The sequence below is a fragment of the Oncorhynchus keta genome, chromosome 24 (assembly GCF_023373465.1).
Source record: "Oncorhynchus keta strain PuntledgeMale-10-30-2019 chromosome 24, Oket_V2, whole genome shotgun sequence".
In the NCBI taxonomy this organism is placed as follows: domain Eukaryota; kingdom Metazoa; phylum Chordata; class Actinopteri; order Salmoniformes; family Salmonidae; genus Oncorhynchus; species Oncorhynchus keta.
The window spans coordinates 35,812,918-35,837,602 of NC_068444.1; the positions used below are offsets into that span (position 1 = coordinate 35,812,918).

At 42.2% G+C, this 24,685-nt stretch overlaps 1 protein-coding gene across 1 annotated transcript; it reads left to right on the top strand.

Annotated features, from left to right (window-relative positions):
* Window positions 1-427: 427 nt before the first annotated feature.
* Window positions 428-17,290, top strand: LOC118357454 (protein tfg-1-like). Its single transcript, XM_035734556.2, has 12 exons — window positions 428-675; window positions 3,139-3,181; window positions 5,158-5,360; window positions 5,552-5,633; window positions 6,026-6,310; window positions 8,669-8,877; window positions 11,590-11,625; window positions 12,097-12,177; window positions 12,560-12,673; window positions 13,137-13,181; window positions 16,906-17,022; window positions 17,180-17,290. Exons 2-12 carry the CDS (start codon window positions 3,139-3,141, stop codon window positions 17,288-17,290), a joined length of 1,326 nt encoding a protein of 441 aa, XP_035590449.2. The 5' UTR covers window positions 428-675.
* Window positions 17,291-24,685: the final 7,395 nt, after the last annotated feature.

Below are 24,685 nucleotides of genomic sequence, written 5' to 3' on the forward strand. Positions count from 1 at the left end.
CACAAAATAGCACAATTGGTTAGGAGTCATTCCCTCCAGCAGCCATCCCCTCTGGTACCATTCTATTATGGGATTATAATGATGACAGAACTACGCGAGTTTGTATATTCAATTACGTGGTCGCACATTGAGTTTTGTGGTTGCAAGTACGATTTGCAAACGTGTAATTTAATTTTGCCAGCTTGTATCATGATTAACAACGGATTAACAACGGCGGCAAACTTGTAATTTGACATTTGAATACATTCAATACGATTTTCAAGTATAGTAAATCCATTTACGAGTCCATTCACGGAATAAAATATCAGAATTGAGCTGCTTGTCTAAATGCAGCCAGGGACAAATTAATTTAACACCAATGTGCAGCGGTGTGGTTTTAAAAAACAGTAATATATAATACTGCCTAGACCAGTTACTACCCCACTATATAACCTACTGGCAGCGCAGTCGCTTCAAAACAGTGGATTGTCATCTAGGGTTTATAGTTTCGTTGAACGGATGAGAAGTGCTTTGAAAACCGCTTCGCAGCATCAGAGCTCCGGCATCAATCGTACACTTGGCCTACTACTTACTATCCGCTGCCTATCGAGTCACCGCGTGACGCTCTCCCGTCATAGATACATTGTTACGAGGAGAAAAACAGGGAAATAATCAACTAGATTCTTTCCTATCAAGGTATGTAGCCTATAGGCCTACTACATATCGTCTGCATGCACAATAAGAATGTTTGTGCAATGGCCTTGTTCATGGCTCATAATTGGGTTTTTCATTGCAGCTGTCTGCTTTCTCCATGCAGCAGTAGCGGCTTTTAGTTTTATTTGGTCTATTTTTTTCTGCAACACAGCCAAACAATAAACTCTCCTCCTTTGATCATTTTTTTTGTTGCATTGCCTCGGTTAGTGATGTTTGTTATTTTTGTCGCATGGTGATTTGTGGTCTGGGCGCTTGCGTGCGAGCCTCTGCCTAGCAAGGAGAGGAGAGAGGTGGTTGTGGGTGTTCTGTCGAGCAAGGAGAGGAGAGAGATGGTTGTGGGTGTGTGCGTTTATATACCGTATGCGTGTGCATATTGTTTTGTGTTGGGATTGCTTTCTACCCGTTGCACCGAGTCACCCAGCGATTTAATCGTATTCTATCTACCCCTAACATCATGTTTAGCTTTTCATTACTGAAAAGATCACATAGTAGATATTCTTATTTTATATAAATCGTCTCGATATGGTTCATCCTTGTTTTTTTTGTTTGTTATTGGTTTTTTCCCGAGAGTTATTGTCGTCGTTCTCCCCTTCCCAAATGAAAGGCGCGGCACCCTCCGTAGATTTTACGGCCCCACGTGAACCGCTAGCTCTCTGGAGAGATAGCGGTTAGGCTCCTCACTGTAGCCTGATATTCTGTGGATCCTCAACAGGTTGAAGCCCAATGTTTCCTATAGGCTTATCAGGCGTGAGAGATGCCAAAGAATAGCTGTATGTATGGCTTTACAATAATAATACAAAATGAATGCATAGGAATAATTGTAAAAAATATATATATATATATATAACGTTATAAATTGCATGGCTGTTGTGGCCCTGTTAGCCTATTGTAGAATTTTATGTAAACATGGAAATTATGTTTGTTTCATTATCTCGAATCATTATCTCTAATCGGTGCGGCAGGTAGTGGTTAGAGCGTTGGGCCAGTAACCGAAAGGTTGCTGGATCGAAATCCCGAGCTGACAAGGTAAAAATCTGTCTTTATGGCAGTTAACAAGTCAGTTAACCCACTGTTCCTCGGCCATCATTGTAAATCAGAATTTGTTCTTAACTGACTTGCCTAGTTAAATAACAAATCTCAATTGCATTTAAAATTGAATTGCGGGCCTTGTGTGACAATTATTAAACGATTGTTGTGGCCCACACATTTATGAAACGCGCACGACCCCACACCGCCCTTGACTTGACGGATGCGCTCCAAATTCAAAAGGATGCGGATCGCGTGCGCGCAAGGTGGTTGTGTGAGAGAAAGGACCACCATACCAACACATTACAATACCCCGAATGGTAGTAAATTCTGGTGTGAGACAGTGGATGGGAGGTAGTTGTTTGACTGGCCAACGTTAACCTGGTAGCCGAACTCCTGGACCTATGGGCCCTGGTCAAATGTAGTGCACTGCACTATATACTACTGTATACTATTTTGTAAACGTACGTTTTAATTTAGAAAATAAAGTCAAATGACATGGACAAAATGATTGCCACCTGGAGCACGCTTATTGTTGCCATTGATGAGCTTGCTTCACCTTTCTACTCGTAATTTGGCCCACTGTTAAGCAGCAAACTGCTTGAATTCATCCATGTTTGAGGGTCCAGCATGTTTGCCCTCCACCTACTGCTGTTTTCAGATCTTGCAATAGGTTTTGAATGTGATTCAGATCTGAACTAGACGCTGGCCTCTCCAGAACAGTCCAGTGTTTCATCTTGTACCATTCCTGGTTGCTCTTTTTTGTCATGTGTTTGGGGTCATTGTCCTGCTGGACCCACAACGTTCAATGGAGACCCAGTTTTCGGACACTGTGTTGAACATTGGAGTCCAAAACACCTGATGATCTGCTGAATTCATGATAACGTAGCTGTGGTATACTGATTGGCCATATACCACAAACCCCCGAGGTGCCTTGTTACTATTATAAACTGGTTGCCAACATAATTAGAGCAAAAAAACACATGTTTTGTCATACCCTTGGTTTACGGTCTGATGCACCACGGCTGTCAGCCAAAAGCATTCAGGGCTCGAACAACCCAATTTATAAAGTTGTTTATAAAATATATTATTAACTGGGTAGTTCGAGCCCTGAATGCTGATTGACTCTTTTAATTACATTTATAACCAGTTCATAATAGCAATAAGTCACCTCGGGAGGTTTGTAGTATATTGCCAATATACCACGGCTAAGGGCTGTATGTTGCACACGTTCAAGGTCCCCAGTACCAGAGGCAGCAAACAACCCCAGAGCATGTTCTTTTCACTGATTTCTTCATTTGGTCGTTCTTTATTGATTCATCATCTGTCTGTGTTATACCCCCCACAACGACCCGTTCACACTATAATTCATTATATTTCTGGTAATTTGTTCACAAAAAATCTCTATTTCCCACGCAGATGATGTGGAGTCTGTGGATCCTGTTGGGAACTCTCGGTGTGAGTGAGTAATTTATTTTCCATAATTTAATTGTTTTATTAAGTACAAAATGTGGTTCAAGTTTCAAACCTAAAGACATATGTGGAAGTTTTAGCTTACTGTATTAGCTCTTTTACATTCCAATGAAATGTCATCCAGAAAAAACGTCAATGAACAAATTCCTTAAGCAATAAAGCCCGAGGGGGTATGGTACATAGGAGGTCTGTTGACATTTCAAGATGAATAGGCTGCAATGTTAAAAGGTAAACTACTGTGTACAACAAGGCCTAACCTACACCATTATTGTACCTGTTAACTTTCACCTCACATTCGGTATTAGTCAGCAGCATAGGGCTCATAGGGTCTGTATAATGCACTACTTTTATCCAGGGTCCATATTGGAAACAGCTGTAGAGAAAATACATCATTAAAAGGGTTTCAATTTACAGTGTTTTAATCCTGTCTTTCTCACTCCATCTCCCCACCATCTCTCTCTGCCTCCCTATCTCCCCACCATCTCTCTCTTCCTCCCTATCTCCCCACCATCTCTCTCTGCCTCCCTATCTCCCCACCATCTCTCTCTGCCTCCCTATCATCTCTCTCTTCCTCCCTATCTCCCCACCATCTCTCTCTCTGCCTCCCTATCTCCCCACCATCTCTCTCTCTGCCTCCTATCTCCCCACCATCTCTCTCTGCCTCCCTGTCTCCCCACCATCTCTCTCTGCCTCCCTGTCTCCCCACCATCTCTCTCTGCCTCCCTGTCTCCCCACCATCTCTCTCTGCCTCCCTATCATCTCTCTCTTCCTCCTATCTCCCCACCATCTCTCTCTTCTCCCTATCCCCACCATCTCTCTCTGCCTCCCTATCTCCCCACCATCTCTCTCTGCCTGCCCCTGTCTCCCCACCATCTCTCTCTGCCTCCCTATCTCCCCACCATCTCTCTCTGCCTCCCTATCTCCCCACCATCTCTCTCTCTGCCTCCCTGTCTCCCCACCATCTCTCTCTGCCTCCCCACCATCTCTCTCTGCCTCCCCACCATCTCTCTCTGCCTCCCTATCTCCCCACCATCTCTCTCTGCCTCCCTATCTCCCCACCATCTCTCTCTGCCTCCCTATCTCCCCACCATCTCTCTCTGCCTCCCTATCTCCCCACCATCTCTCTCTGCCTCCCTATCTCCCCACCATCTCTCTCTGCCTCCCTATCTCCCCACCATCTCTCTGCCTCCCTGTCTCCCCACCATCTCTCTCTGCCTCCCTACCATCTCTCTCTGCCTCCCTATCTCCCCACCATCTCTCTCTTCCTCCCTATCTCCCCACCATCTCTCTCTGCCTCCCTGTCTCCCCACCATCTCTCTCTGCCTCCCTGTCTCCCCACCATCTCTCTCTTCCTCCCTGTCTCCCCACCATCTCTCTCTTCCTCCCTGTCTCCCCACCATCTCTCTCTGCCTCCCTGTCTCCCCACCATCTCTCTCTTCCTCCCTATCTCCCCACCATCTCTCTCTGCCTCCCTATCTCCCCACCATCTCTCTCTGCCTCCCTATCTCCCCACCATCTCTCTCTGCCTCCCTATCTCCCCACCATCTCTCTCTGCCTCCCTGTCTCCCCACCATCTCTCTCTGCCTCCCTACCATCTCTCTCTGCCTCCCTACCATCTCTCTCTGCCTCCCTACCATCTCTCTCTGCCTCCCTACCATCTCTCTCTGCCTCCCTATCTCCCCACCATCTCTCTCTGCCTCCCTATCTCCCCACCATCTCTCTCTGCCTCCCTATCTCCCCACCATCTCTCTCTGCCTCCCTATCTCCCCACCATCTCTCTCTGCCTCCCTGTCTCCCCACCATCTCTCTCTGCCTCCCTGTCTCCCCACCATCTCTCTCTGCCTCCCTATCTCCCCACCATCTCTCTCTGCCTCCCTATCTCCCCACCATCTCTCTCTGCCTCCCTATCTCCCCACCATCTCTCTCTGCCTCCCTATCTCCCCACCATCTCTCTCGGTCTCTCAGATGGCTATGCGATGCACGACCTGCACGAGCGTCTGTCCCACGGGCGTCAGCTGAAGATCTACCTCCCGAAGAGCTCTTCAAAGCTGGAGTTCACCCCTGCTGCAGAGCCTGCGAAGACCTACCTGTACTGGGACCATGGTGCCCGGACCAACAAGGGACGGGTGTCTGGGACAGGGACTGACAGGCGCTGGTATCTGGACAAGGTGACTGACTGACTCTTCTTCTTGTCCGCCTCTTAACAAAAAGGTCCACTTGATTTTGACCATTAGTAATACATTTACACCACCTCCGCTAATGTGATTACCATCCTCTATCTATCTCTTTAATTTAATTGTATTGTTTTTATTGTGAAGCAATTTTAAATGCACTTAGATTTGATCTTTGCCCTCTGAAGGTGACGTACGAGGACCAGGGAACCTACGTCCAGAGAGACCACTGGAACAAGGAGATCTCCTCACTCAAAGTGGCCGTGAACAGTGAGTGCAGGAGGGGGTGGTGGGGAGTTTTGTTTTGCATGTTATTGAAATATTGTCCTTTGTTGTTGTCAGTTCGTGTACAGATCCTTCTTGCCTTTTTGTCTCTCCCGTTCTCTCGCTCTCACTCTTGCATGCTCCTTCACTCTTTCTCTCTCTTTCCACCTACTCTCTCTCACCCACCCCTCTCTCTCTCTCTCTCTTTCCACCTACTCTCTCTCACCCACCCCCCTCTCTCGTCTCTCATGTACTACCCCTCTCTTTCTTTCACTCTCTTCCTCTAATGCTAATTTCCCTCCTTACTTTCTCTCACCCCTTCATGTGCCTGCCCCATCTCTGTTTCCAACTACTCTCTCACCCGTAACACATTCTCACACCCTTTCTCGCCCCACCAGCCAGGCATGAGTACCCGAAGTGCGTGGCGGGCGAGGACCTCTACATCTCATTGGAGGGCATTGACCTAGCCGACGCCCAACTCTCCTTCTCTGGCGCCGACGCCAATGTCACCCTGGTGCATGATGGGGCCGTGGTCGCCCAGGACCACCCGGACTACTGGAACCGGATCAAGACCTACTCCACCAAGATCACCATCGAGAACGTCAACACCACGGACGTGGGTTACTACACGCTGAGGGACAGGAGAGACAGGGTGGTCTCCATCATCAGGATGGAACTCACAGGTGTGTGTGTGTGTGTGTGTGTGTGTGTGTGTGTGTGTGTGTGTGTGTGTGTTTTTGCTGTGTCACCATGCATTGTTAGTTGCTCCAAACTTTGGTCTGCATATATGCTGGCTGTTTCCCAAATGGCCTAGCCCCACATACCTAACCTCAACCCTGCCTGGGAGCAGCAACAGTAGGGTGTGTGTATATATGGTTCTCATCATAGACATAGAAGGGATTTTATTCTAGAATATAAATTGTGCTATTTACAGTGAGATCCAAAAGTATTGTGATAGTGACACATTTTCTGTTGTTCTGGCTCTGTATTCCAGCACTTTGCATTTGAAATGATACAATGATGAAACTTCTACATTAATGTGGATGCTACCATGATTATGGATAGTTCTGAATGAATTATGGTCTGCATATATGCTGGATATGTCCCAAATGGCACCCTATTTCCTCTAAAGAGCCCTATGGGCCCTGATCAAAAGGAGTGCACTAAATATGCAAAAGGGGGCCATTTGGTCTCCACAGACACTGGCTGGCTTTAAGTGGCTGTCCAAGTATCTTATTACCCCGTCAATGGTCTTCACCACTCAGACTGCAAAGTGTGTCCCAAATGGCACCCTATTCCCTATTAAGTGCACTGCTGGTCAAATGTAATGCTTACATAGGTAATTGTGTTACATTTGGGACACATTCCATGAGTATACAAACTGAAATAGAGGGACAAGGAATCCATTCTGGAATTGACTCAACTACTGTGTCCATTCACAGGAATCAGAATTCCATAGAATTGCCATCTTCACTCCTTCTGCCCACCAGCAGGCCTCCAAATGTTTTCAATATTCCATCTGTTGACTTGCAGAGAAGGGATAGGCCAAAGGGCAGGGGTTATTTGTTGTTATGAACTGTGTAGTTAGAGCCCTGAATACATTTGAGTCATTTAGCAGACGCTCTTACCCAGAGCGACCTACAGTAGTGAGTACATACATATTCATACTTTTCCGTACTGGTCCCCCATGGGAATCAAACCCACAACCCTGACGTGTCAAGCGCCATGCTGTACCAACTGAGCCGAACAGGATAGGCTGAAATGCCTGGTATAATTAAGCAATAATGCACGAGGTGGTGTGGTATAGGCCAATATACCACGGCTAAGGGCTGTATCTAGACACTCCGCATTGCGTTGTGCATAAGAACAGCCCTTAGCCATGGTATATTGGCCATATACCACACCTCCTCTGGCCTTATTGCTTAATAGTAGGTCTGCTCTGCATACAAAAAGGATAGCAAAGAGCTGAATTCATTCTGACTGAGCACTCCTATTCTCCTGTTATGCTTGTTCACTCTGCCATCACTTTTCACTTCGTCTGCGTCCCTATGGGCCCTGAAGGGTATACTACGAAGCAGGACCAATGAGCGTGATTTCATTTGAAACTTTTCTTCAACAATGTGCATATAAAGAGTCAAGTATTTATGTATTGCTCAGTTTAATCTCAATATGTTTTGCTGGTCATGTAAGAAAACCATGCATACATCAGAAACATGCCATGAGGTACATATGGAATTCCAACCTATTTTAAAACTACCCTACAACCCTATACTCATAGAAAAAAATCTAGAACATAAAACGGTTCTTTGGCTGTCCCCATAGGAGAACCCTTTGAAAAACCTTTTTTGTTTGCAGGTAAGAAGCCTTTTGGGTTCAATGTAAAAATCCTTTCCACAGAGGATTCTACACGGAACCCAAAGAGTTCTAACTGGAACCAAAAAGGGTTCTCCTATGAGGACAGCTGAAGATGCCTTTTGGAACCAGAGTGGTTGTTTCTGATAAGGCACCTACACACACTTCAAATGGCCACCAGTCTCACTTCTACTGGTCTCTACTGTGTTTCTGTACTTGTATTTATTTTATTTAACTAGGCAAGTCAGTTAAGAACAAATTCTTATTTACAATGACAGCCTTGTTCAGAACAACAGATTTTTAGCTTGTCAGCTCGGGGATTCGACCTAGCAACCGTTAGGTTACTGGCCCAACGCTCTAACCACTAGGTGACCTGCCTCCCCCAAGCATGTACTAAGCATAGTCTTCTAATAAACATGCTCTTTGTGTCCTTTGCGCTAAATTATCACGGTCTGTATTTTAGTTGTATGCTTTTGGGGCTATTTGAGAAAGACCTCATAGGCACCTACAGTTACTGACTCTCTGAACTCTTTCTCTATTTTTATTTTCCTGATTTCTCCCCTTTCTCTCCCTGTCTCTTTCACACCGACTCTCTCTTATTCTGTCGCACTCTTTCTCTGTCCTCCTCCCTCTCCTGCCTTCCTACTCACATTTCCTCTCTCCTCTGTCCCCTCTCTCTCCCCCTCCAGACCACCATGACTATGAAGCGGCTAACCCCCTCATGGCCCTTCTCCTCCTGCTGGGGATCCCCGCAGGTATCTGCTGCTGTTGCCAGAAGAAGATCTTCAAGAAGAAAGCCCCCCACCCCACAGCCGTCCTCCAGGGGACCCCCGAGACTCTGCACCCTCCTCCCGGCTACAATATCCCTGGAGGGGTGTCCCCTGGACCTGGTGGCCCGGTAAGGGGTAGTTTGATGGTGGCTTGGTGAAATACCAAATGGCATCCTATTCCCTATTTAGTGCACTACTTTTGACCAAGCACCCCATAGGGCTCTAGTCAAAAGTAGTACACTATGTAGGGAATAGTGCCAAATGTTACACTATATACTGTAGTCCGCTACATTTGACCATGGCTGATGGTACCCTATTCCCTATTTAGTGGGCTCTGGTCAAAAGTACTGCACCAATGGGCTCTGGTCAAAAGTAGTTCACTTTATAGGGAATATGGCGTCGTTTGGGACACAACCCTTGTTATATACCCCTTTAAAAAGTATTCATACCCCTTGACTTTTGTTGTGTTACAGCCTGAATTCCAAATGGATTGAATATATATTTTCTCTCTCACCCATCTACACACATTACCCCATAATGGCAAAGTGAAAACATGTTTTTAGACATTTTTCCACATTTATTGAAAATGAAATACAAAAATCTCTAATTTACATATTGTGGTATTCACACCCCTGAGGCAGTACATGTTAGAATCTCCTTTGGCTGTGATTACAGCTGTGAGTCTTTCTGGGTAAGTCTAAGATATTTACACACCTGGATTGTACAATATTACCATATTATTATTTTTTAAATTCTTCAAGCTCTGTCAAGTTGGTTGTTGATCATTGCTAGACAGCCATAGATCAGCCAAGTCTTGCCATAGATTTTCAAGTTAACTGTAACTCTGCCATTAAGGAACATTCAATGTCGTCTTTGTAAACATCTCCAGTGTATATTTGGCATTGTGTTTTAGGTTATTATCCTGCTTAAAGGTGAATTCATCTCCCAGTGTCTGTTGGAAAGCAGACTGAACCAGGTTTTCCTCTAGGATTTTGCCTGTGCTTAGCTCCATTCCGTTGAAGAAAATGGGTGTATTTATACTCCATCCAAAGTGTAATTAATCATTTCACCATGCTCAAAGGGACATTTTCCTTATATATATATTTTTTAACCTTTATTTAACTAGGCAAGTCAGTTAAAGAACAAATTCTTATTTTCAATGATGACCTAGGAACAGTGGGTTAACTGCCTTGTTCAGGGGCAGAACAACAGATTTTGCACCTTATCAGCTCGGGGATTCGATCTTGCAACCTTTCGGTTACTTGTCCAACGCTCTAACCACTAGGCTACGCTGCCGCCCCAGCGTACATTCAACGTATGTTTTTTTTTACCCATCTACCAATAGGTGCCCTACCTTGCGAGGCATTGGAAAACTTCCCTGGTCTTTGTGGTTGAATATGAGTTTGAAATTCACTGATTGAATGAGGAACCTTAACAGATAATTGTAGGTGTGGGGTACAGAGATGAGGTAGTCATTTAAAAAGTATGTGAAACACAATTATTGCACAAAGGGTCCATGCAATTTATTATTTGACTTGTTAAGCACATTTGAACTCTTTAACTTATTTCGGCTTGTCATAACAAATCGGTTTAATACATTTTTTATTCATTTGTAAAAATGCCTGAAAACATAATACCATTTTGACGTGTAGGCCAGTGACACACAATCTCAATGTAATCCATCTTAAATTCAGGCTGTAACGCAACAAAATGTGGAAAAGGTCAGGGGCTGTGAATACTTTCTGAATGCACTGTACACAATACTACATGCCATGTAGTACCCACTTTGGTCACACTTTATGGTCATAACCATGTCATAACAAGTGACGAGAAGGGGTCATAACACATTATAATATGGTCATAACACTGTCATGTATGGAACACTGTTTGCATGTCATGATACATATATTTAGACTTGTTGTGACATATACTGCATTATTTTATGGCTGGTTATGACACCTACATAAGAGTGTCAAAACCTACCACACAAGACAAAACATTCCATTACACCATAGCCTACATGTCAACAGTATGTTTATGTGATATATATATATATTATTATTATTATATATTGTTTTTAATTGACCATATTAAATTATCATTGTTCTTGCGCACACATGAATGATGACTAGGATGAATGCCGTAGCAGATTTCAGGAGCAGGACAAGATTCTCTTTTTGACTGAATACAAATTGACATAAGGACATGTACGTGATAGGCCTCTCTGGTTAATCATGATTATGATGTCATAATGCTTCTTGGACAGTGTCATAAAGTGTATTTTCGTAGTCCAAGTAAAGTGACACAGGATGGTCATAATGCTTTTTTGACAGCGTCATACAGTGTATTATCTAGTTATATAAAATATGTTGAAAAAAAACACGACTGTAAAGAATTGAGTACAACAACAACAACAAATTATTTAAGGAACAAGCTTTCAAACGAAGGGAAACTTGTTGGCAGGGGGGAATTATTTAAATAAATACTTGTCAGAACAGGTGTAAATATATGCGTCATGAAAGTGTTATGACCATATTATGACAAGTTATGTAATCTGTTATGACTGTTATGACACTGGGTGTCAAGTAAAGTGTTACCGACACTTTTATCCAAAGCATTTTAAGGTATGGGGGGGGGGGTGTCGTGAATCAGACCCACTATCCTGCCGTTGCAAGCACCACGGTCTACCAACTGAGCAACAGAGGACCACACGTTGCCTTTATGTTCCTCATGTCTCCCCTCTCACTCCTTGATGTACGATCACAGCGACATCGCAGTAAGGTTTTGTGAATGAACGGTCGATAATAACATACATTGTGTTTTTGTTGTGATTGTTGCAGGTATTTTATCATGGCCCAGGCCCAGATCCTAACATGGTACGTGATGCATTTATTATTACTCAATTAACTACACTGTGGTGTGTGTGTGTGTGTGTGGTTGGTTATCGGCTGTGTCACTGATCTGAACGACAAGCAATAATGCCTTCCGTATGTACATAATTTTCTTATTTCCGTCTTAGTCATGTCATGAGCACTGTGCGTGTAGCATGCGTGTATTGGAGTAGAAGTCCCTATGTCTATCTGTGGGTATCCATGTACAGTATCTGTGTATGTTCAGGTTGTGTATGAGGATATACTGTCATGTATATATAGTCTAAGCTGGGATGGAAATTAAGCTAGCCCGAGTCTAGTACTTTTCAGACTGGGCTAGTAGTAAATAGGCCAAACATTGCATGGTACAGATTTGGACCCCAAATCGTTAAATTCCATCCCTGAATATGATTACATAAAAGTAGATTTCAGAACCTCTGTCTAACTGTAGGAACTGTGGTGCTCCTCCATGTACAGGGAGGTTACCCCCAGGTCTACTCTCCCCCCAACCCTGGGATGCCTGGCCAGCCTCAGTGGACTGGACCCCCATTCCAACCAGTGAGTCAATCCATTCATATCTCATCTCTCTCCTTCATGCCTTCTCTATCTCTCTCTCTGTTCATTTGATCACTTAGCAGCACAACAGTAAGGTCTGAAAACAAAGGAGCTGGGGAGAAAATGTCTGGCCTCATAGCACCTCATTCCCTTTTATAGTGTGCTACTTTTGACCAGGGCCCATAGGGTGCTATTTGTGACACATCCACTCTCTGTACAGGAGGATTGGGGCTGAGTTAGGGGCTGTGACGCCACACTAACCTTCCAGGAATAAGGTTCTGTCTGTCCCAGTTGATTAATACTCTCAATTGGCCAATCTTCATCAACAAGCAATATAACTCTGTGTGTGTGTGAGACGGTGTTGTTTTGCTGCGTTTTGTTTCAGGGGTTCAACCCAGGCTACCACCCACAGGACCCTATGTACCCCCCCGCCCAGCCCCTGCAGTGGAACGGCCCGCCTCCCAACCAGCCACAGTATAACCCTGGTGCTCCTCCTATGGTATGTTTCTCTACTCTACCATACGGTCTTCTATTATATTCTTCTCCTCTACTCTGTTCTATTCTACTCTAATCTGTTCTAGTCTACTCTGTTATATTCTACTCTACCGTGCTATATTCTATTTCACTCTACTGTGTTATATTCTACTTTACTATAATCTTTTCTACTCTACCCTGTTCTATTCTACCCTACTATATTATATTCTACTAGTCTACTCTACTCTTATGTTCTACTTTATTCTAATCTTTTCTACCCTGTTCTATTATACCCTACTATATTCTATTCTACTATTCTACTCTGTTCTATTCTACGCTACTCTGTTATATTCTACTTTACTCTGTTCTATTCTACTTTACCCTATTCTACCATATTTGGTTATATTATTGAAAACTCTACTCAGTCTCTACTCCTATTCCCTCTATTCTACAATCTATCTCACGCTGCCTTCCTTCTGACCCCTAAGTGGAGTGGGCCGCCTAACCAGTATCAGTATCCCATGGCTCCAATGGTATATATCTACTCTACTTAACCATAGTCTAGTGTCTCTTCCCAGTCCTCCCCATCACCCTTGTCCTCTGTGTCAACAGATGTCAAATCTTAATTTGACTCCATTCGTCGCTGGAGGAAAATAATCCAGCAGTAGGTTTTGAATATCTGAATAAATATTTAGAATCGCCACCAGGGGGCAGCTGGAAGCGGTGTTTGTGAGCAATGCACACCGTACCAACATTGTACCTTATGTAGGCTACGTACAGGCTACATGGCATCTCGTGTGAATTCTTATGTGAATTATAATACATTTACATATTTGTAGGGGGTAGATGTATTTTTAGTTAGGGAAAATATTTTTTTCAGATTAATTGTTTTATTATATGTTGAAGGCAAGCAATAGGCAGAATAAATTATACATTTCCTCAGTGTCTGTGTGGTCCAGAGGTCACAGCCACTGACCATAGCACACATATGCCAGAGTCGGAATGGGTTTGAATCCGGCCCACTGCATATGGATGAATGTCTAATTTTGACACAATAACTCCGCGAGGTGACAAGGTTAAAGCAGAAACAATTGAAAGGTTAACAGTTGAAATCAAATAAAATGTTATTAGTCACATACACATGGTTGGCAGATGTTAATGCGAGTGTAGCGAAATGCTTGTGCTTCTAGTTCCGACAATGCAGTAATAACCAATAAGTAATCTAACTAACAATTCCAAAACTACTGTCTTATACACAGTGTAAGGGGATAAAGAATATGGACATAAAGATATATGAATGACTGATGGTACAGAGCAGCATAGGCAAGATACAGTAGATGGTATCGAGTACCGTATATACATATGAGATAAGTATGTAAACAAAGTGGCATAGTTAAAGTGGCTAGTGATACATGTATTACATAAGGATGCAGTAGATGATATAGAGTACAGTATATACGTATGCATATGAGATGAATAATGTAGGGTATGTAAACATTATATTAGGTAGCATTGTTTAAAGTGGCTAGTGATATATTTTACATCATTTCCCATCCATTCCCATTATTAAAGTGGCTGGAGTTGAGTCAGTGTCAGTGTGTTGGCAGCAGCCACTCAATGTTAGTGGTGGCTGTTTAACAGTCTGATGGCCTTGAGATAGAAGCTGTTTTTCAGTCTCTCGGTCCCAGCTTTGATGCACCTGTACTGACCTCGCCTTCTGGATGATGGCGGGGTGGACAGGCAGTGGCTTGGGTGGTTGTTGTCCTTGATGATCTTCATGGCCTTCCTGTAACATCGGGTGGTGTAGGTGTCCTGGAGGGCAGGTAGTTTGCCCCCGGTGATGCGTTGTGCAGACCTCACTACCCTCTGGAGAGCCTTACGGTTGAGGGCGGAGCAGTTGCCGTACCAGGCGGTGATACAGCCCGCCAGGATGCTCTCGATTGTGCATCTGTAGAAGTTTGTGAGTGCTTTTGGTGACAAGCCGAATTTCTTCAGCCTCCTGAGGTTGAAGAGGCGCTGCTGCGCCTTCTTCACGATGCTGTCTGTGTGAGTGGACCAATTCAGTTTGTCTGTGATGTGTATGCCGAGGAACATAAAACTTACTTCCCTCTCCACTACTGTTCCATCGATGTGGATAGTGGGGTGTTCCCTCTGCTGTTTCCTGAAGTTCACAATCATCTCCTTAGTTTTGTTGACGTTGTGTGTGAGGGCCCTCACCTCCTCCCTGTAGGCCGTCTCGTCGTTGTTGGTAATCAAGCCAACCACTGTTGTGTCGTTCGCAAACTTGATAATTGAGTTGGAGGCGTGCGTGGCCACGCAGTCGTGGGTGAACAGGGAGTACAGGAGAGGGCTCAGAACGCACCCTTGTGGGGCCCCAGTGTTGAGGATCAGCGGGGTGGAGATGTTGTTGCCTACCCTCACCACCTGGGGGCGGCCCGTCAGGAAGTCCAGTACCCAGTTGCACAGGGCGGGGTCGAGACCCAGGGTCTCGAGCTTGATGATGAGCTTGGAGGGTACTATGGTGTTGAATGCCGAGACATTAATTCTGAGTGGTTATGGTTGGGGCTATGGTTGGGGAAAGGCTTAAGACAACAAAATAAATGGAAAACTACGCACCTATGTTTCATCAGTATTTATAGTATTCTTCGTGCCTGTGAAAGTATAGTGAACTGTCCTAGTGCAGTGGTCTAAGCAGCATGCTCCAACTCTGAACCTCATGAGTTTGTGCCCAGTGCTGGGTGAGATAGTGACCAGCCTGATCCAACATTAGGCCCACAAGTGAATTGCATTTATTTCAATAAGTAAAGCAAATAGGTCTAATCATTTACATATTATAGAAAAGTGTCTCAGCTCAACAAAATCATCTTTGGATAGGCTCAAATGCCTAAACATCTTGACAGCTTTACGAAGTTAAATATTAAAGCCACACAATACAGGCTTTCAAACCACACCAAAGACCAGAACTATACTGACAAATTATACATAGCTTAACTATAAAACGTGGGCGAACATACGGTAGGTAGTCTTACATCTGTCAATCAACTGATGGCCCAAATCAGCTGATCAACTCAGCCAGGGAAACACAGAAGCCTGTTATCAGTTATCACTCCTTTCATTATGTGATAATGGATAGGCTAATGGGTAGTCTACAGAATGTAGCCTATTGGAATATAATCCTATTGCAACCGTCAATGGCACTAGATTATCACCAACTGATGTCTTGTTATACCATCAATATGCACTAAATTCCCCCCGCACAGCTGATCTCAATTGCAACCATTAGTAGTCACCTCATTACTGCTCCCTAAAAGATCGGTGGTCCTTAGTCCTGCTTGCAATCAAAGACTTTCAAGATATGTTTGCCCTCTGGTTGGTATTGTAATCGGAACAATTGAGTTATTTTTGAACAGACTAAGAGCGATGTATCTATTTAATGAGCATTCCGTGCGATAAAAATAAAGTATTTCATAGTTTACCACTTTGGCATTTTACCCCACACTTTTTGTATGAACGGAAAACTAATGTTGGTGTAGCCGACTGCTATTATTTTATTTGTTTCCTATTTAGGTTATCCAAAAGTGTCTGGTATGGTCATTTCTTATCACGATTGACTGTCCTTGAGATGTGTAAATAAATCAAGTCAATCGGGGGGATTGAGTTCTTTGTGCCATCAGAGTGTGGGCCGGGAATCAAACCCAAGCCGACACCATAGACATTTATGTACGCACTGAAGAAAGCAGCCCTAACCGTTAGACCACCCCGGGGCACAATTAAAAAATGTTGACCTGAAACTTGACACTTGTATGTCGTCGCCAAGTAGAGACCAATATCTGTCTTGTGTTATTAGGCTATATAAAACGACAGATGTTGATGTGTATGGCTTCATTTCAGATACATTTTGTACATTTGAATGTTGCAGTAACAGGGCCTAGGTCTAGCGTTTGAGTGAGAGAGAGAGAAAATGATTTTGATAGCAAACCCTGATCCCAATGACTGGACTGTCCCCTCATGGAAGGAAAGATTACTGCTCTTTTTTCAGGGCCTCTCGAGGCTCATTCGAATGTGTTGATGCAGCAGGAAAATTCTTAGCGACAAAAGAGTGGTCAAGTTAAGACCTGACATCTGTATCTGTCATACGCTGCTCCGGTTTGGATCCTTCTCATCTCAGTGTGTAGTTTGTGTGTGTAGTTTGTGTGTGTGTGTGTGAGTGTGTGTGTACATGACCTGTATTTGTGTGACTAATTGTGTGTGTTTCAGGGGTATGCTCCAGTGATGTACAGTGCCATGCCTCCAGGTGAGCCAGTGAAGGAGGAGATAAAGATGGAGAACATGTCTCCTGCTGATCCCCTCCTCGCCCACCCCCACAACCCCCAGGTCAGTACTCTCTCTCTCTCTCTCTCTCTCTCTCTCTCTCTCTCTCTCTCTCTCTCTGTATTTTTCTTGCTCGCTCTCTCTCCATCTCCGTCCCACAAATACACACTTGCTTACTTTATCGATACATGGTTTTCAACTCTCAACCTTCACTCCTTAGGCATCATCGCCCTCCGCCCCCGTGCCTGCCTCTGACGTCCTCCACTCCTCGGACGGAGCCTACCAGTTTAACATCGACACAGGAAAGAACACCACCACCAACTTCCTGTAGAACACCACCCAATGGCCCAATCAGGAGCGGCCTTTTCAACTTAATGGGGGCTCGTCCCAATTGCTTCCTTTCCTCGTCTCCTTTCCTCGTTGCTTTCCCTGTGTGACCACTGATATTAATGGGAGGTATAAACCATGGGGGCTGTTTGCGATTCAATTTAGGGAGGTGGTAAACAAGAGAAGTGCTAATGAATTTACCCACGAAAATGCAGTGATCCATTCTCACAACAACAAAAAACAGCTGACATAACTAGGTCCCGAGCTGTGTTTTTATTCACTGTGTTTCCCCCCCCCCCTACCCCTTTCACATAAACAAAGGTAACAAAATGTAAAAATAAGGGTTTTTGCCTCTGTGTAAATGGGGTATTAGTGAAGGAAAGGAGATAAGGAAAGTCGATAATTGGAATATGCCCCTATTTCCTGTATAGGGACAGGAAGTGTCCATTAGCTGTGATACAGAGCCTGTCAAAATGGCTGAAACGGACAATGGAAGCATGGGATTGGTGCAAGAATGGCTGAAGGTAGTTACCACCATATTCCCCGTCCATTTATTTTAAATATACTAGGGGGATTGTACGAGTGCACACTTCGGGAGAAGGGTAGAACATTGGAATGTAGCCAGAGTCTAGGGGTGAGGGTTGAGAAGGCAGTAGAAAAGGTTGGTTATGTTACATTTATTGGTTTTAAACGTAGCCTTAGATTTTTCTAACTTGTCTTTTTTTAAACTCAACAGTAAAGATGGTATCTATGAAACACTCCAACTGCCAACCATCTCGCAAAAAAAACTAACACAATCATTATCCAACCAGAGAACCTACATCACACCCAGTCATGATCCAATCAGATGGTACCAGGAAAACTCATCATCACTCTGGATAAACAAAGCAAAGCTCTCTACAAACAAGTATATACATGTAAATACAATCACAAATGCCTTTATGTTCCAAAGTTTAGTTTGTCATTATATGCATGATGGACCATTTTAGTACTTTATATGAAACTACTGTCATTTAAACCGGGTATGCAGAGTTAATTAACTGTTTTGGCAGCTTATGATTAAAAACAATTGGGAAGAGGGTGCTATTCTATTAGGCCCAAATAGCCCCCTACTCCATACATAGTTCACAACTTTTGACCCGAGTAAATGTCATTCCTGTGCATCTGTTCTCTTGTATTGTCATCACGTTAGGTTGAACACGGACAGTTTTGTAGCGTCAACAAGGCTAACAGAGGTGTATGAGTTCCACAAGAGCATATGCAAATCACAAAGTTGGAATAGTTACCAATTTATTACTGTATATAATCAGCCATGTTAATATGAATTATATTAATATGAATTATGTTAAAATATGTAGTATGTATAAATATTCAAGGAACATTTTCATTTGCGGTGTACAAACTTAACATGATGAACAGCAATGACATTTACGCTAACGGACGACGAGCATTTCCAGACCATGTGACCTGACCAGAAACATTTCCTGGCCTAGTTCTTTGTTCTCATCATTACATCGTCGTTAGTCATCTTTCAACCATTGCAATGTGACACTGCCAAGGAACCAGAGTTGGCATTCTACCTCTCATTCCTTCATCTATGCACATATAGGCTCTACTCCAATATCCACACTATCATACCACTTAGAATGAAGCCATGGATGTGTCCAAAATGGCACCCTATTCTCTATCAAATGTATTACTTTTGACCAGGGCCCAAGTTTATTAAGGTTACTCTACCACTGCATTTGTTTTTTGTCGGTTACCAATACCCTCATGAGCTGTAAACAAACTTGCTACTCCAGGGACATATTCATTAGTGCAGACTAGTGAAATGTGTTTCAATGGAATTGTGTCATGTTGTAAAGCGTTTGGAGTTAACAGTTTCCTTTGCAAATGTTTTTGCTAGTTTGCTACGGTGTGCGCAGTGCGCTAATGATTACAACCCAGGCTCCCGGTACTCGTTTTTTTATTTACATTTTGTTACCTCACTCTTTAGGGATACCACATGAGCTTTTGGAGTAACTTTTAAAGTGATCTTACAGAACGTCTTTTCTCACTTTGTAACTGTCTAGATGATTTCCAAAGCAATATCATTAGACCTTGTGGAATGTTCCGTTTGTTTTTATTCTATGAATATCGTTAGCATTTATAGTAGAATAGTCTGTAGGACATGCACATATCCACCTCAATAAACATAATACAAAATCCCTGCTCTGCCTGTCCGTTTGTATGCTTTAAAAACAAGCTAATCACATCTGCAGTTAATTCTGTTATCACACAAAAAAAAACGACTTAGTAACATTATGAAAAAAAAGGCAAATGCTTTATTATACAAAATGGAACCAAACTATTTATAAACGGAGACATAACAACAAAAACTACTGCTTCTTATTAATTGTACTGCCGTTGACACGATTCAATAAAAACAATTGAAAAAGAGTATGGAGACAGGGAATTATCGAAGCACAATTACACCTCAACTTTCATAAATGTTATCTGGGACTCTGGCTTCACTTCGTCTCGAGGAGATGAGCTGAAACCAGCAGGCCAGTGGTAAGACTTACAGGTCCAGGTGGTAGAAGAGCAGGACCAGGTATCTTCCTCTGTCGTCGTCAGACTGAGCTGTTTAAACTGTCTGTCAACTACTGCTGTCCCCACCCAGTCTGAAGCAGGCGTAGATACTTGGGGAGGTAAGAGCTGCTGCAACAATTAGCACCACCCATATATCTCTATTACTATTCACTCCCTCCTTATGAATAATCTCTCTGTCTCACTCACGTAATCACGTGAGGACTAAAACTACAGTCATGAATGTTATTACAGTAATGAATGTTTGTTTTTTTCTCATCAGGGAGCCACACAGAGTTAAATCCACACTGAGTGTTACATTTAACACTAGTCCAGTGTGTATGGGTCCACACTTTTCAGTGTTAAATTAACACACTGCTTAGTGTAAAGCCTTATTTGCATATTTCCCAGAGTGTCTTTCGAATGAATTGCAGAGTTACGACACATGACTGTATTCATTAGGGCCAGCATTCCAGAGACGCCTCTTCACTGTTGACATTGAGAATGGTGTTTTGCGGGCACTATTTAATGAAGCTGCCAGTGGAGGAAATGTAAGGTGTCTGTTTCTCAAACTATACACTCCAATGTACTTTTCCTCTTGCTCAGTTGTGCACCGGGACCTCCCACTCTTTATTCTGGTTATAGCCAGTTTGCTCTGTTCTGTGAAGGGAGTAGTACAAGATCTTCAGTTTCTTGGCAATTTCCCACATGGAATAGCCTTCATTTTTCAGAACAAGAATAGATTGATGAGTTTCAGAAGGAAATGTCTTTGTTTCTGGCCATTTTGAGCCTGTAATCAAACCCACAAATGCTGATGCTTCAGATCCTCAACTAGTCTAAAGAAGGCCAGTTTTATTGCTTCTTTAACTGGAACAACAGTTTTCAGCTGTGCTAACAAAATTGCAAAAGGGTTTTCTAATGATCAATTAGCCTTTTAAAATGATAAACTTGGATTAGCTAACAACGTGCTTCAGTGTTGTGATGCAAAAATCCTAGCAAAATGCTTGGCGCATAGAATTAAAAAAGTATTGTCAGATATTATTCATCCTAATCAGACAGGTTTTTTACATGGACGATACATTGGAGATAATATAAGACAAGTACTGGAAACAATAGAATACCATAAAATATTGGGGACACCAGGCGTGGTTTTCATAGCTGATTTTGAAAAGGCTTTTGATAAAGTACGACTGGAGTTTATATATAAATGCCTAGAATATTTAAATTTTGGGGAATCTCTTATAAAATGTGTTAAAATTATGTATAGTAACCCTAGGTGTAAAATAGTAAATAATGGCTACATCTCAGAAAGTTTTAAACTATCAAGAGGAGTAAAACAAGGTTGTCCACTATCGGCATATCTATTTATTATTGCAATCTAAATGTTAGCTGTTAAAATTAGATCAAACAATAATATTAAGGGATTAGAAATCCGTGGCTTAAAAACTAAGGTGCCATTGTACGCTAATGATTCATGCTTTCTTTAATAAACACAGTTAGAATCTCTCCACGGCCTCAGAGGATCTAGATACTTTTGCTATCCTCTCTGGATTAAAACCAAATGATAAATTATATTATGTATTGGATCACAAAAAAACAACTAATTTTTACATTACCATGTAGTTTACCAATTAAATGGTATGACGGAGATGTGGACACACTCGGTATACAAATCCCAAAAGAAAGAAATGATCTCACTCCAATAATTTTTATAGGAAGTTAGCAAAAATAGATAAGATCTTGCTACCATGGAAATGAAAATACCTGTCTATTTGTGGAAAAATAACCCTGATTAAGTCTTTAGTCATATCACAGTTTATCTAATTGCTTATGGTTTTGCCTACACCCAGTGACCTGCTTTTTAAATTATATGAACCAAAAATATTCAATTTGATTTGGAACGGCAAACCAGACAAAATGAAAAGGGCCTATGTATATAACGAATATGAATTTGGAGGGCAGAAATGATTAAATATTAAAGCATTAGACCTCTCACTAAAGGCATCAGTCATACAAAAGTTATACTTAAATCAAAACTGGTTCTCTAGTAAATTGGTAAGAATGTCTCATCCTATGTTCAAGAAGGGCCTTTTCCCCTTTATTCAGATTACACCTGCTCACTTTCGGTTGTTTGAAAAGTAAATAATCTCCAAAATATTGTTATTTTTTAAACAAGCCTTAGAAAGTTGGTTGCACTTTCAGTTTAATCCACCTGAAAAGACAGAACAAATAATACAACAAATATTGTGGTTAAACTCAAATATACTACTAATTGATTTAAAAAAAAAAAACATTTTTCGAATATATATTGATTTTTTTTTTTAAAAACATATTTTTTGAATATATATTTTTTTTAAAGGTATAATTTTGGTGAATGATATCATAAATAGGACTGGTGGAGTTATGTCACACATACAGCTAACACAGACATGTCTGTGTTAGCTGTATATGTGACATAACTCCACCAGTCCTATTTATGATATCATTCACTAAAATTATACCTTTTTTTTTATTATTCAAAAAATGTTTTTTCTAAATCAATTAGTAGTATATTTGAGTTTAACCACAATATTTGTTGTATTATTTGTTCTGTCTTTTTAAGTGGGAGAACTTGCACAATTGGTGGCTGACTAAATACCTAAATGACTAAATACATTTTCAATTTAAATTACTATACAAAATTATTGCAACCAATAGAATGTTATATATATGGGGGATACAATCTTCACAGTATTTGGTTTAAAATGTATTTAAGTATCAAAGGTAAATGTAATTGCTAAAATATACTTGAGTCAAAAATGTAAAGTAAAAGTATAAACCATTTCAAATTCCTTATATTAAGCAAACCAGACAGCATCATAGTTCTTGTCTTTTAAATTTCTGATAGCCAGGGGCACACTAACATTCAGACATAATTTACAAACGAAGCATGTGTGTTTCGTGAGTCTGCCAGATCAGAGGCAGTAGGGATGACCAGGGATGTTCTGTTGGTAAAGTGTGTGATTGGATAGATGTAACAAAACCATGATGTGAAAGGCTAATCATTAGGTAGGATGATTGGATTTGTAAGCAGTATGACTGCTTCAGATAGAATGGGTGGAAGTATATCCAGAACATTCAGGTCTACAGGCCAACACCAACACACATGATGATACACCGATATCTTAATTATGAGTTGATTAGTTTAAATGATCATGTCCAAGATGGCGTAGCAGTCAGACGTGTTTGTCTTGTCCCATCTTGTCCATTGTAAATAGTCTGTTTCCTTGTTATTTTTCATATATATTTTCATCTCACTTTCCATCTGTGAACTAAATATACTTTCCTGCAACCCACCTCACCCAATGTGGTACGGATCTGCTATTTTTATACTTTATAACCGGAACCTCCATCAGAAGCGAGCCAGCTAACTAGCTAACTAACGTGAAAGCATGTATCCTTCTCAGTCTTCTCAACGAGCAGCGAGTGCTGCCGGGAGCCCCACCCTGTCCCAAAGCACTCACAGGCGGCCCAGTCCTCGTGCAGAAATCCCTCCCAGCTGCAGTCAGAGCAGATGTCCACCCCTCCGTGTCCAGACTGCAAATGAATTGCGCATGCGGGAAGCCGCCGCTGGCTGATCCCACCCTGTCTTACATTAAAAAACAATTAACCCGAACTAGGGCCAGACTAGTTACCATAATTTTCTCACATTGCCATTGACAGTTTTTTCTATTGTCTCTTTTCGGTCCATTTAGATTGTTAATGTAGATTGTATACGGGAAAAAAATATGGTTAAAAATGTTCATGTTTTACTGTGACTTGTTGTGGGCTCCTAAGTGGACCATAAGGTTAAAAACCAAACCAAATTAATAAAACTAAACTTTTTCCATCCCAAGCCCGGATAAAGGAGGGTTGGAATTGTGCCATAAAAATAAAAAAAGAATCGACAGAAGAAAGTTCATTTGTAGTTCTAAACATATTTAGGGTGTTTTTACTCACTTGTTGTCTCTCCCATGATGTTGTTTCTCTCTCTCCTACAGCGTCCATCACAATTACATGCACATGGCCAATTATGCGATGATGTCATTTCACGATTTCTAGGACAGCCAATAGTAATTCTACTTTCCTTACTGAGGAGTTGGCAACACTGGACTCAATAGCATTGGTTTTTTAAATGACTACCTCGCCTGGTTCACCAACTACTTCTCAGATAGAGTTCAGTGTGTCAAATCGGAGGTCCTGTTTTCCGAACATTTTAAATTAGTAAATTGATTTTTGGGTTCTTAAGTTGCTACCCAAGCGGGCTGGTCGTTAAGTTAATTTCTCATGTTTTGACCAAGTCGTTAATTATAATAATTACATTCATTCGACGTTGCTGTGCTAAACAAATCATAGAAGCACCTTTGACAGCAATCATAATCGGCAGATTTTATCAACCTCTTAAGTTAGCTGGGGAGTGGTGGTGAACAGCAATCTTTCCACAGATTTTCAATGCGATTCAAGTCTGAGCTTTGGCGGGGCCATTCCATTTCCCAATGATGGAGAACACTGTGCTCTTGGAAAATTGTGATGAGGCATATATCTGGGGATGGTTATAAAACAATTTCTATCTCAGAGATCTACAGCCAGTTCCTTGGAATTCATGGTATAGTGGCAGTGTGTGTGTGTGTGTGTGTGTGTGTGTGTGTGTGTGTGTGTGTGTGTGTGTGTGTGTGTGTGTGTGTGTGTGTGTGTGTGTGTGTGTGTGTGTGTGTGTGTGTGTGTGTGTGTGTGTGTGTGTGTGTGTGAAATGCACAGCTGTGGCAGTACAGCTCTGTGGTTTCTGTCTGTAAAAACCCTATTAGAAGCCTAT